At 37.9% G+C, this 13,672-nt stretch overlaps 1 protein-coding gene across 1 annotated transcript; it reads left to right on the forward strand.

The window, feature by feature from the left end:
* The first annotated feature begins 2,395 nt into the window (after nucleotides 1–2,395).
* On the forward strand, nucleotides 2,396–12,180 carry LOC143879582 (mechanosensitive ion channel protein 10-like). Its single transcript, XM_077382041.1, has 5 exons — nucleotides 2,396–3,743; nucleotides 5,105–5,228; nucleotides 5,793–6,086; nucleotides 6,203–6,405; nucleotides 11,745–12,180. Exons 1-5 carry the CDS (start codon nucleotides 2,524–2,526, stop codon nucleotides 12,004–12,006), a joined length of 2,103 nt encoding a protein of 700 aa, XP_077238156.1. The 5' UTR covers nucleotides 2,396–2,523; the 3' UTR covers nucleotides 12,007–12,180.
* The last annotated feature ends 1,492 nt before the right edge of the window (nucleotides 12,181–13,672 follow it).

The raw sequence follows: 13,672 nt of genomic DNA on the forward strand, positions 1-13,672 counted from the left end.
AACACAACATAAATAGGTTGTGCCCCAAAAATCATTTCCATAGGCTGATCCTAGCCCTCCAATCTATAGATGTTTCCATAATTCCTCTTAAATCGGATAGTTAAGATCACCCTATAGATTTTTTATTAAAAAACCATAAAAGAGGGGGGTAAGATTGAAATTATATGGCTTTAATGGGTGACTTTGTTAAAAGCATAAATGAGGGGGTAGGATTGAAAATATGTGAGTTGAATGGGTGCATTTGTTAAAAAAAAGTCAAAAAAAGTGATGTGTAATTCTCATATAAATTTCAAAAAAATCAAAAAATTCTCTTCTTTTCCATCCAGCTTATTATAATAGATATCAAGTGGTATTTTACACAATTATTACACCCGTCTTGTCTGCTAGATTTTAGGGATTTACACAATTATTACATCCAAGCAGCAAAAAGTGGTTGAATAGTGACTTTTTTGCTTTGGAAATTGCCTGAGAATGCCTTGCATGTGCTATGTTAAAAGAAAAAACAAAATTTTAAATCCTTAACCATTTAATTTAGCTTTAGAAAACTTCATAAAAAGTAGTTCTTGACCGTTTATTTCTCCTATCCTTGATCGGGCTGATATGATCCAATTTGGCCCGGAACAAAGATTCACTGTATGGATTGATGGCGGATTAGCAGATCATTGGCTCCAAATCAATGCATACATGTGTCATCTAGACCTGGCAAACTGGTGGGTCGGGCCGGGTCAACCCGCGGGTGATGCGGGTGCGGGTCCACGGGTCGGGTGAGAAAATGACCCGCATTTTGGCGGGTCAAAATTTACGTGACCCGCGCGGCCCGCGGGTGGGCCGGGTCAACCCGCGGGTCACCCGCAAATATGCCGCAGATTGTAATAATTATTTTGATTTGACAGCCTCTATTTTTCCCGTAATTGTCATAACCTTCAATATGTGATTTGGTATTTTTTTCGTAATTTTAAAATTTTATAACCCTTTCTACGTAATTTTTCATTCAAAACTTAGCTAATTTACTTTTTGTGGTGTAATGATTACTTTTTTACATTTTCTAGCAACATTTTAGCAACATTTGGATGCGCGCATCTTTGCACACACAAAGGCCACTTGTCGAGAAATTGCCAAAGGAGAAGCTTGATAGCAAATTCTAATAAAATAAAAACCACATTTAAATGTTATCAACACGACTGGGCACTCTCACTTTATGTATGGCCCACACCATAGGATGATCCAAACCGTCCATTAGTTGGGGCATAGCCTAAATAGGTTATGCTCCAAAAATCATTTCCATAGGATGATCCTATCCCTCCAATCTGAATGTTAAAGAGTTGATCCTAACCCTCTATAGATCGGAGGGTTATAATCAACCGATGAAAATAATTTTGGGGCATAACCTATTTAGGGTATGCCCCATCTAATGGACGGTTTGGAACTTTGGATAATCCTTAGGTGCAGGACATACCGTACTTTTTATAAAGTGTCGAGTTACTCATAAAAAACAAACAGCAGTGATGATAACATTCTCAAAAAGATTAAAAAATACTGTAAAAATGCCGGTGCCCGCGGGTTGACCCGACCCGACCCGTGTTTTTGCGGGTTGGGTCACCCGCGGGTTGGTTTTTGACGGGTCACGGAACTTAGACCCGTGCCCGCAAATTTGCGGGTGGGCCGGGTCGACCCGCGGGCACGAGTCACTTTTGCCAGGTCTAGTGTCATCTGCCAAGTGCACGGCCGAGAATCTTAGAAGAGAGCAAATGGGCCCCTCTTTAAAAATCTAGAAAATGGAATCTTTCCAAATATTATTGCAACCCATGAAAACTACAACAGTTGCCTCCACTATCAACACTAGGGCTGCAACAGGGTCAGGTTGGGTCTGGTTTTTCAAAACCCTGGCCCATCCCTGGATCCCATTATCTTGGCCCTGACCCTGAGTCAGGGCCGAAAAGCCTCAACCCATTGCCCACCCTACAGGGCTCAGTGGTAGCCCCGGCCCACCCTGATTGGCCCTGATTGGGCAGGGCCGGGCCGGCCCTAATTGACTCTAGTGCAAATACCGGTTAAGAGTGCCAAAAATAAAGCAACCACTTATCATATAGAACAAAATGATCAATAAACAGAGAAAGGGAACAAAATAAGACAATATTAATTCAACAACATTACGGGCAACAGAGACAATTAATAATAATAATCTAAAGAAATATCAATCGAAGATAATAGAAAACTTTAGCCAAAGAAACACGCACAGATGGTTCAATTCTATAATAGAAATCTTAGGGTCGGGCCGGGTTAGGGTACCCGAGGCATTAACCTAGAACCCGACCCGACCTGAGTCGGGGTCTAAAAAAAATGAACCCTGACCCGCCCTCAGGGTTGGAAAATCCAACCCTGACCCTGTTCGGGCTCAGGGCGGGTCAGAGCTGACAGGGCCAAACTTGCACCCCTAGTCAACACCATATGTATAAGCAGCAACCCCCACTATCCTCACTCCCAACAAAATTTCAAAACCAGTAGAACTCTCAAACCCCAGAAATGGAAAACCCAGATAAAGAAAAAAGAACCTCAGATCAATTCATCCTCCACTTACCCAAAACCCCTGAGAATCCCCCCGATCACATCGATGAAGTAAAACCCTTCAACTTACCAAGACACCGCCCCCTCCGTCAATCCACCTTCAAACCCAAATCTCGATTCCTCGAACTCAATTTTCCCCTCGCCCTAAAACCCACTTTAGACCACTCCTCAGATTGCCCAAAAGACAACAAAACCCAATTCTCCGACGAAGAAGCCGAAGAAGAGCTCTTCAAAGAAGGAAAAGAAAAAGAAGAAGAAGAAGAAGAAGCTAAGCAATTCGAAAACCAGAGGAATAAAAAGAAAATTGGATGGAGAGGCATTTTTGAATGGATAGCATTTTTATCTATCATGGCCTGCTTAGTCTGGAGCCTAGCCGTGGCCTCTGTAAAGGAAAGAATGTTATGGGGGCTGGAACTTTGGAAATGGTGTCTAATGATTCTAGTAATTTTTTGTGGGCGACTCGTATCGGGCTCGGTCGTATGGTTTTTGGTTTTTCTAATCGAACGGAATTTTACACTCCGTGAGAAGGTCGTTTATTTCGTGTACGGTCTCCGTCGGAGCGTACAAAAATGCGTGTGGTTAGGATTGGTTTTAATGGTTTGGACCCTAATGTTCAAATCTGAGATCGAACGGTCGACTTTAAAGCACAAACGGCTACTTTCTATGTTCTCGCGCGCGCTCCTCGCGATCTTGATCGGGGCCATTATTTGGCTCGTTAAGATTTTAATGGTCAAGATTCTCGCATCGTCCTTCCATGTGGCAACCTTCTTTGATCGGATGAAGGAGAGTGTTTTTCATCATTACATTCTCGAGGCGCTGTCGGGTCCTGCTCTGGGCGAGTTGACTCGGTCTCCGAGTGAGTGGAAGCAGTCCGCGTCGATGGCTGCGAGGCCACCGTTGGATTGGAGGCTATCGATGAAGGAAGGGAGTACTAGTGGGGCCGGGTCGAGGCGGATTGACGTGGCAAGGTTGAAGAGACTGAGTCAGGCTAGCGCGTCGGCCTTGGGTGTGAAGAAGCTGGTGAGTCATGTTATGAAATCAGGGCTTTCCACAATTACGCACACGGTGGACAATACCATGGAGCGATTCAAGGAGACCGAGTCGGAGATCACGAACGAGTTCGAAGCTAGGCTTGCGGCTCAGCGCATCTTCAAGAACGTTGCCAAACCCGATGTGAAGTGAGTTTTCTTGGTTTTCTCAATTTGGTTTATTACGTTTCGGTAAAAGTAAGGCCCATGATCCAGACCGTCCATTAGACCGTCCATTTGTTTGGCCAAAATGTAAATAGGTTGTGCCTAAAAATCACTTCCATAGGATGATTGTAACCCTCCAATCGATCTATAGAATTTTCCATAATGTGCGGTCCCCTTCTATAGATCGGAGGGGAAGGATCGTTCTATGAAAATGATTTTTAGGGCTATTTACATTGTGGCCCCACAAATGAACAAGCTTGATCATCTTATGATGGGGCTGTACCGTACTTTTTTTAAATACGGGGTTATATGGCCACACATAATATAAACTCTCAATTCTTTGGATGGCACCAAAACTGTTCTTTATTTGCAAGTAGGATTATTTTAATTTAATCTTTTTTGAAAATTAAACATTAAAGGTTTAAGGCCTTTTGATAATCACTAATTATATAATTTACAAGGCTATTATAACCATTATATATTTATAAGTAATTATACTTAAGTTCAAAACCAGTTTCTAATTTGGCTGTTCACCACTAGGATAAAATATTCTTGGATAAGCTGTTCCTGGGATTATTTATTCTTGTAGAATAAGTTTCTCTAGAGATTATCTTTCCCGACAAATACTTTTGCGCTGGGCCTCCAATTTGGTGTTTAGGGGTGTAACTTGGGTCGGGCTCAACCCAAACCAGACGGGTTCAACCTGATTTTGGCTCAAGTTGGCTTGGCATTTTCTTGGATTGGGTTGGGAAAAGCCAACCTGATTTAAATTCGGGTTGGGTTAGGGTTGAGGCCTTGGCAACCCGACCCGACCCGAACCCGACCTCGGTCTTCTAATTTTATCAAGATTTTCTCAGGATTATGATTTTCTTTCATGTGTTTTTCTGTTTGGTCGTAGATGACCCGATCCCAACCCGAACGCAACCCGACCCGATTTGGAGGCGGGTTGGTTAGGGTTGACCATCATCAACCCGAGGCTCGGGTTGGGTCGGGTTAGGGTTGAGGGAATGCTATCTTGGGTTGGGTTAGGGTTGGCCTCAACCCAACCCAACCCGGGTTGCACCCCTACGAGTGGTGTTGCCGACAGTATTTTTAAGGGTTTTTTGCAAAAGAAGTCTTCTACTTCCCTTTATTGCAAGAAGAGTCTTCTAGTTTGACAATTTGCAAATAGGGTCATCACATTTGAGTGAATTTCGCAAATAAGGTAATGCCATAAATTTCTGACGCAATTACTCATGGTAGATTTTTTGACTAGTAAAAATATCCGCAGAATGTGGGGCCCACTATATATAATTGTTGATTTTCTAGTTTTGAAGTAGTTATAATGTGTGAAATTTATCATGTAGGTACATTGAAGATGACGACTTGTTGAGGTTCTTAAATAAGGACGAGGTTAACACAATATTCCCTCTCTTTGAAGGAGCTGTTGAGACTGCCAAAATCAGAAAGTCCTCTTTGAGGAACTGGGTGGTAAGCTATTACATAAAACTCTTATACATACTTCAAGGAACAAGGGCAGTAACAGAGTGCCGGCCATAATAACGAAATGAGTCAACTCAGAACTCAATTAAGTCAAGTTAACTGGACAAATATTTGAGTCCCTTGGGTTGATGTCTTGTATTCTGGCAGTGATCTATCACCTGGTCGGATTAATGTGTGAGGCACAAACACTGATCGAGATATTAAAACACTCTTATTCCGCGGGCATAAACACACTACTGAACCATGTTTTTTTGTTGTGTGTTTGTGTTTCTTGCATCTCATCTTGTCAGTGGTTTGGATAGACATCGGCTTTGATTCTATTTTTGAGACTAGATAGGTAATTAATTTTCTAAAAAATATATAGAAAATATACAAATTAAGAAATCTCCCTTACAAAGAGAGGCACCCTCATCAATTATTGACTTGCTTATGTCGGCTTTATTTTCGTTGAACGAGTTCTCATCCGAGTCCGAGTTTTTTAACACTAGTAGCATCCTAGAACTTTGAAAAAAAATAATGAAAATACTTATCGTGGGGCTTTACTTCTTGCAGGTGAGAGCTTATATTGAGCGAAAAGCTCTTGCTCACGCCTTGAATGACACAAAGACGGCAGTGCAACAGCTTCATAAACTGGTGGGCACAATCGTATTTGTCATTATAATATTTGTATCACTTATGGTAATGGGATTAGCCACAAGCAAAGTCCTAGTTGTTATCACTTCCCAATCACTGCTCCTTGGATTCATGTTCCAAAACACTTGCAAGACCGTCTTCGAATCTGTCATCTTTGTCTTTGTCATGCACCCTTTCGATGTTGGTGATCGTTGCGTCATTGATGGTGTCCATGTAAGTTTTCATATGAGTCAAGCTTCTCTATTATCACATAGAAATGAAAAAAGAAAATGCTTTCCATTTTATTTCCTACTCCTTTGATTTGAACTGAGATTGCTGATTTTGTGTAGATGATTGTGGAGGAGATGAATATTTTGACAACGGTATTTCTTAGATATGACAATGAGAAGATTTACTACCCCAACTCGAATCTGATCACAAAGCCCATCAGTAATTTCTATAGAAGTCCAGAAATGGGAGACAATATTGACTTCTCGATAGACGTTTGGACTTCAGTCGAGACTATCACTGGCCTAAAGAAATCTATACAATCGTAAGCTATGCTCTCACACATCCTTTCCTTACAAGTTTCCAAGATTAATTGACTTGAGAGAAAATGGGGTTGATATTGACGCAATGACACCCATAAATTTGTGCACTTCCACCTATGTCTATTTGTCCTATTTGATATGCTTTTACTGTCTACAAGTAGGACAAACAAAGTGACATTGATTGAAGTGTCTAAATTTATAAATTTATCCGTGATAATGCAAGCCCCTTATTGGTTGGATGGGACTGTTCAAAAGGAGAGGTTTTGGGGAGATGATCCATCCATTGTCGGTCCCATTAGATGAATAATTTGGATCATCAAACGATGTTCCCAATCTTTCATGAGCCCAAAACTTTTTTGCTTGGGTTGAGCAAAGTTTAATCCACTATATCATTTGATTCAACTGAGATATTAAATGAGGCATATGTGTGATGGAGGGGAAAAGAACAAGAGGTAAAAAAACAAACAACTTGAGGAAGAATGACCAAATAGGAGCAATGCTCCGCCACAAAAGAATTTCTTTGTTTCATCCCAATATTTTCTTCAATTGTTCCAACATACATTCATCACCTCTTTTTAACAAATTTTTGCACTACATAAACCGTTTACATCCTTACAACTTCCAACCACACATTGTTAACCTAAGAATTTGACCCAGCTTGGAAACTACAACAAGAACAACTTTCAAAACATCTTGTAACTCTAAAATCTTATATTCCAAGATAACAACTTTCAAAAAATGCCATAACTACATGCAAAACTTAAGTTCCAAAGCTTCCTAATACTTTTACCACCATTATAATACCAAAATCGAGTCCCATCAAGCTAGGCACATATGTATGCCACCACCTGTGCTCCATCAATGCGGCTTTTATTTCTTTACTTATTTCTTTTTCTGATTTTATTTTTCGGGTGGAACAAGATTAAAATTTTCCTCACAAGATTAGTAGTCAATTTTAAATAATATCCATTTAGTACTTTGAATATATATTTTATTGATTAAACGAAACTTTAAAAAAAACTTCATTGGAAAAAAATAATTTTTCGTGTTGAAAACGAAATGACCATGTGAAACAGCCAACTACTACAAAAGCTTAAGCTGTTAGAGTTGGTGTTATTAAACGCTCTATTTTGAGTGGGGTTTTTCATTTTTCTTGTTTTTAAGCTACTTCGCACCCTCCCCTCACTCATGCTCTCTCAATTCCCTTCCTCCCCCACTTGCGGGCCCCTCTCCCACCACTTGATTAACTAGTATTCCGTGGAAAAAACTTTCATGGTTCCCAAACATGGCCTTAGTAAATAAACACAAACACCCACACTATCATAAAAAAAAGAAGGAAAAATGATACAAAAAAAAGCCCTTTCTTGCACGAATATTAAAAAGGTAGTGGTGTTTTGTAAATGACAAAAAAAGAGTGCTTTATACTGTTCATATATTTGGGATGACAAAAATGCCCCTCCTGCCCATTCCGCTAACAGGTTTCTTGTTAGTCACAAATTGTAGGCTAAAAGTAAGACTTTATCATTTTCACCTTTGGAGAATGATATTTCCACCCTCTTTGACGGATAAAATCCCCCCCCCCCCCCTAAACGTTTTCCATGAGAATGGTTCACTACTTGAGGATAAATTCACCTCCTTTAACATTTTTTCTTTCCTTTGAAAGTTAACAGATAACATTTGAAGGGGAGATTTTATCCATCAAGGGGGGGGGGGGATATCATTTCCCTTACCTTTTTCTCTTCTCATTTTCAGCTTTCATGTTCAACCTTTTATGTCATACCTTCTTAAATAGTGGTTCAGGAGTGTTCGAATAGTGGTTAATAGTGTTCGAATAGTGGTTCATGTGTTTACATAGTGTTTCCTAAGTGTAAATAGTGGTTAAAACTATGTACATAGTGGTTCAGAGGGTATAAATAGTGGTTCCAACTATACCATCCGTGGTTCATGGGTGTACGTAGTGGTTAAATGAATATAACTAGTAGTTGAGGGTTGTAAAAAGTGATTCATTAGATCTGATTCCATCTAGTTTAAATTGGTTCATTGGATTGGATTCCATTTACTTGAACAGTGGTTCAGGAGTGTTGAAATAGTGGTTCATAGTGTTCGCATGGTGATTCATATGTTTATATAATGTTTCCTAAGTGTAAATAGTGGTTTAGAGGGTATAAATAGTGGTACAAACTCTACTATCAGTGGTTCATGGGTGTACGCAGTGGTTAAAACAATATAAATAGTAGTTCAAGGTTGTAAAAAGTGATTCATTGGATTCGATTCCATCTAGTTTAAATTGGTTCATTGGATTGAATATCACCTACTTGAATAGTGGTTCAGGAGTGTTGGAATAGTGGTTCATAGTGTTGGAATAGTGGTTCATGTGTTTACATAGTGTTTCCTAAGTGTAAATAATGGTTTAGAGGGTATAAATAGTGGTTCCAACTCTAGGAATAGTAGTTTATGAGTGTAAGTAGTTGTTAAAAAAATAACAACCGAGAGTTGACTCAAGCTTTGACTTTAAAACTTCTGTTTTCTTTAAAAATTGAACAGAAACGTTGCAAGGCGCCTCAAGAGTCAACTTCAAAAGAAAATGATCCTAAGTCGGCTCTGCAACTATTGTTTTGCTTAAAATCGACTCTAAAGTTGACTCCAAACCTTATGTTGCATATCATAATAAGCAGAAGCCTTTTGAGTCGCCCAAATCATGCAAAGCTATATATTGACACACCCAAATCTTGAACATGTAAGAAAACAATGAACTTTTACTTCTACGTATATTCAATTACATAAAACAATTAAAGACATTAAAGTGGTCATTCATCTGTTCCTTCCATGTATATTCAATTACAGAGAACAATTACAGAAATTAAAGTGGCCATTTATCTGTTCCTTCCATGTGCATTCAATTACAGAAAACAATCAACGACATTCAAAATTTCCTTCCATGTACAATGTTGGCAAAATCGTATATATTGACTCCCATACACACCCTCTAAGAATTCATCGAGTAGAGTTCTTCTCATAGCAGTAATATCAGCGTGCACGAAGTCAAAACTTTCATATCTGCTCAGGCATTCCATTTCCTTAATAACAAATAACCTACAATCAAAACTACAAGAAATGAAGACTAAATAAAGTTAGAACTGAAGATATTTCAAAGTTGTAGGGACCACTTGAAATCAGTTTACATCACCGGTTTTTTTTTTAAATGAGTCGTTGAGCAGGTCCATCCACTTAAAATGCACTTATATTTACATCTTTCACCTACCATACTTTACGCTAAAATTTGTGCTACATCTCTAACTTCGAACCACTAGTATCACACTACCTATTCTAAACACCCTAAGTTGTTTTTGCCAACACACCTCTAAAACAGTCATATGTTTTTTGTGTAGTTTGACTCCTTATAGTTTGACCAAATGTCCAAATGGGCTACTTTTTATTAAATCTTCATGCTCTTCCCAAAGTTTTAAGGACTGTATGCAGCTGTGAAAATAGGAAGAACAACATCTAGATGAAAGAAAAATAGCCTCCACAGAAATGCATTATCGTAAAAGCGTAAACAGTTACAAAAAATTGCTAATGAATGAATAAATGTACTGGCTGAAGTCATAGTTACTCACCATAGTGTCAGCGTAGCCTTACTTACTCTGCCCTTCTCTACAGAAACAAAACCATTATAGTATGTGAACAGATGTTATACCGGCATAGATGCATACTAAAGACAATAAAATATAGACACTTGCAACCACTAATTACATATTTCAACTAATAAACCACTACTACACCACTTTCAACTACTAATTACAAATTCCAACCACTAATTTCTCATTATATACAGTTTGCACAAGTATTTCGACTTCAGACCACTACATTGACACTTTCAACCACTAATTACATATTTCAACTACTAATTTATCACTATAAACCACTATTACACCTGTTTGAACTACTATAGTAATTCTTAACCAATTACAAACAATAATTACAGAGTTCAACCACTAGTTGGACACTTTCAGTCACTAAATAGAAGATTTCAACCACTATTACACTTGGTTGTGAATTATCATCCACTATTTACACACTGTAGAAGCACTAAAACGACACTTTTAACAAGTAATTATAGATTTCAACCACATTTCAAACAATAATTACAGAGTTCAACCACTATTTCGACACTTTGAAGGACTAAAACATATTTCAACCACTTGATTTCACATTTTTAACCACTATTTTACATACTATAGACAATTTGAATCACTAAAAAGACACTTTCAACCACTAATTATAGAATTCAACCAAATTCCAAACAATAATTACAGAGTTCAGAAACTATCTGAAAACTTTCAACCACTAAACAAACACTTTCAACCACTAAATACAAAGTTTCAACCACTAAATAGACACTTGTAACCACTAACTTGTAACTGTTAACCACAATATTACACCTGCTTTCTCATTTTCAACCACTACTTGGACACTATAGATCTTTGAACCACTAATTACATATTAGTGGTTCAAACAGACACTTACAACCACCAATCACATTTTCAACTGCTAAATAGACACGTTCAACCACTAATTACATTTTTCAACAAGTAATTTATCACTATTACACATATTCCGACCACTATGGACACACACTTTGAACCAATTTTAACCAATAATTCAAGATTTCAACCACTAATTCCTCACTGGAAACCACTATTTCAACACTATAAACTACTATTTAGAAACTTTCAACCTCTATTTGAACACTCTAAACCACTAGGGTTCTCAAACACAGAAAAACCCTAACAGAACCCAAAATAGTGGTTGAAATTGGTTTTGCAAAACCCTAACAAAATCCTAAATAGTGGTTCACATTTGCAAAACTATAACTAAACCCCTACATAATGGTTGAAATTGGTTTTGCAAAACCCAAAAAAAACCGTTAGTAGCGGTTGAAATTTGTTTCGCAAAAAGTAATAATAAAATAATGAATGTAATTGATAGATGTGATTGAAAAGGAAGAGAGAGGTAAAGGAAGAAAGTGGTAAGTTTCAAAAAGTAATAATAAAATAATAGATATGATTGAAAAAATGTGAAGAGCATTTTCGTCCTCCAAAATTCATGAATAGTGAAAAACACTCTTCTTTGGTCCTTTTCAAATCACCACTGCTTTCTTAATATTCGTGCAAAAGAGAGATTTTTTTGGTCACTTTCAGAAGAAAAAAATTGACCATTTATTCCATATTCAAATTATTATTTTTAACGCGGAATTTATCTAGGAACCCGGGGTCCCTATTCAAGTTATTTAATTTTCAGTATTGTATCCTTAAAACCGAAATGTTTGTTGTGAATGCAGATACATAGAGAGCAAGCCTAAGCACTGGCAATCAAAGCACTCCGTGGTGGTGAAAGAGATAGAGAACGTGAACAATATGAAAATGTCTCTCAGCGTACTACACACCATCAACTATCAAAACTTCCCGGAGAGGAACAACCGTAGATCGGATCTTGTCTTTGAGTTGAAGAAGATATTTGAAAATCTTAGCATAAGCTACCACCTTCTCCCTCAAGAGGCCATGTTAGCAGGATCAATTAATGACAGCGTCCCGATGCCTTGACGACATGGATGTTGTGTTGGATCACAAGAGTAATCCATGCATGCCGTGCAAATGCCATTGGAGGGGGTTATCGACTCTAACCCCGCTGTTGTAATGCTGAGTTGGGTTAAATCATCACCTGTTGTAATTAACATTTTATTTTTTGAATTGGACGAAGGGCTTGTAATTTGATGATGTTGGTGCTCTCAAGTTTAGAGAGGGAGAGAGGGAGAGAGAGTTGGTATTTTACATAGTTAAAAGGTAGTTTTATCATTTTAAATAATATTTGAACAGTATATGATTTTAGCACTCCGCTCTATTGATCTGTGGCGAAAGCTTCTTGTCTTTTAGTGTTAAAATGGCTGTCAAAAGGTTATTTGCAGTTCCCCAAAAGCTCTGACAATACCAATTAAAAAATTAAAAATAAAAAGACGAGAAGCTTTCGCGACATATCAAACAGTGGGTGGAAACAGACATTAATTTTTAGACGTGGATCTATTCAAGGACCCTTCTTTAGCCCTTGCGTAAAGAGGGCCCTTGCATCTATCATTCTTGTTATAATTTTATAAAGCATTAATTTTTAGAGCCCCAACCGTTTTCCTAATGGTTGTGAAACAAACAGGCACCACTCGCATATCATATCGATCTATGGCGACAAATACGTGTGCATTTAACTCTTTTTTTATGGGTATATACGTGTGCATTTAACGAATCAATGGATTATAATGAATTTACTAGCTATCGGAGCTGCATATTTGGATAGAATGGCTATAGGAAGATGAACTTAATCTCTTATATCTTCTTTACTAGCTACTAATTAATGCCCCAAAAATGTAGAGTCTCTTATATCTTATTGCTAATACCAAGAAATAACATTGTTCTTATGGTGTTAGTTTATATTCTCTTATTTCTAATAGTTAATATAAAAATTCAATGATAAAGAGAGTACTTTTTTCTTAAGTGAAATGAGAGAGTACTTTCTTAGGAAATGTTGTTCAAAGTACATGTAGGTAAACATTAATGTTTTTCAAAAGTACATATTATATGTCGGTAAATATGAAACGTCCTTAAAGTGGCACCAACCGAATATGCATGCATGAGTCTTCATGCGTGGCAATAACAGTGGGAGGCTGTTGAGTTTTCTTCTTGTCAGCTAGAAATACGAGCTCTAGTCAAGGATAGAGTTGGACCGAGGAAGCACCACATGACGAAAGATAAATCGTACCAATGAGTGATTTGTCTGTGACACGGAGAATTTTTGTGTCGTAAGGATTGTGTTTCTAGGTTTTTGGATTGGAGGAATCGTGTTCTTGTATATTGATGATTCGCCTATCGGTAGATAAGGTTTGGAGGTTATGGTATTTTTTGCTGTGTAAGTCTTTGAATTCATTTTTGGTTCTATGGTTTTGGGAACACGAGGCTTTTGATACTGGGATGTGATTAATTTTTTAGAATATTGTTTTTGCATTTTTAGGGTTCTGGTTTCAAGATTTGTGCTCGTGTCGAGGAATGATTCTTGTTTATTTCCTGCAGTTTCAACTTTAGGGTTTCTTTCAGGGATATGTGATCCTTTTTCTGTATGATTTCTATGTCTTTGTTGATTCGAGGGTTTTTTAACAGTTTAGGAGTATTTCTTGCATGGATACCAATGCTTGGGATTTCTTAGTGCTTGCATTATTCAATTTTG

Source organism: Tasmannia lanceolata, unplaced genomic scaffold, assembly GCF_043159265.1.
Source record: "Tasmannia lanceolata isolate RefF3 unplaced genomic scaffold, GAP_Taslan_0.1 ptg000002l, whole genome shotgun sequence".
NCBI lineage: Eukaryota > Viridiplantae > Streptophyta > Magnoliopsida > Canellales > Winteraceae > Tasmannia > Tasmannia lanceolata.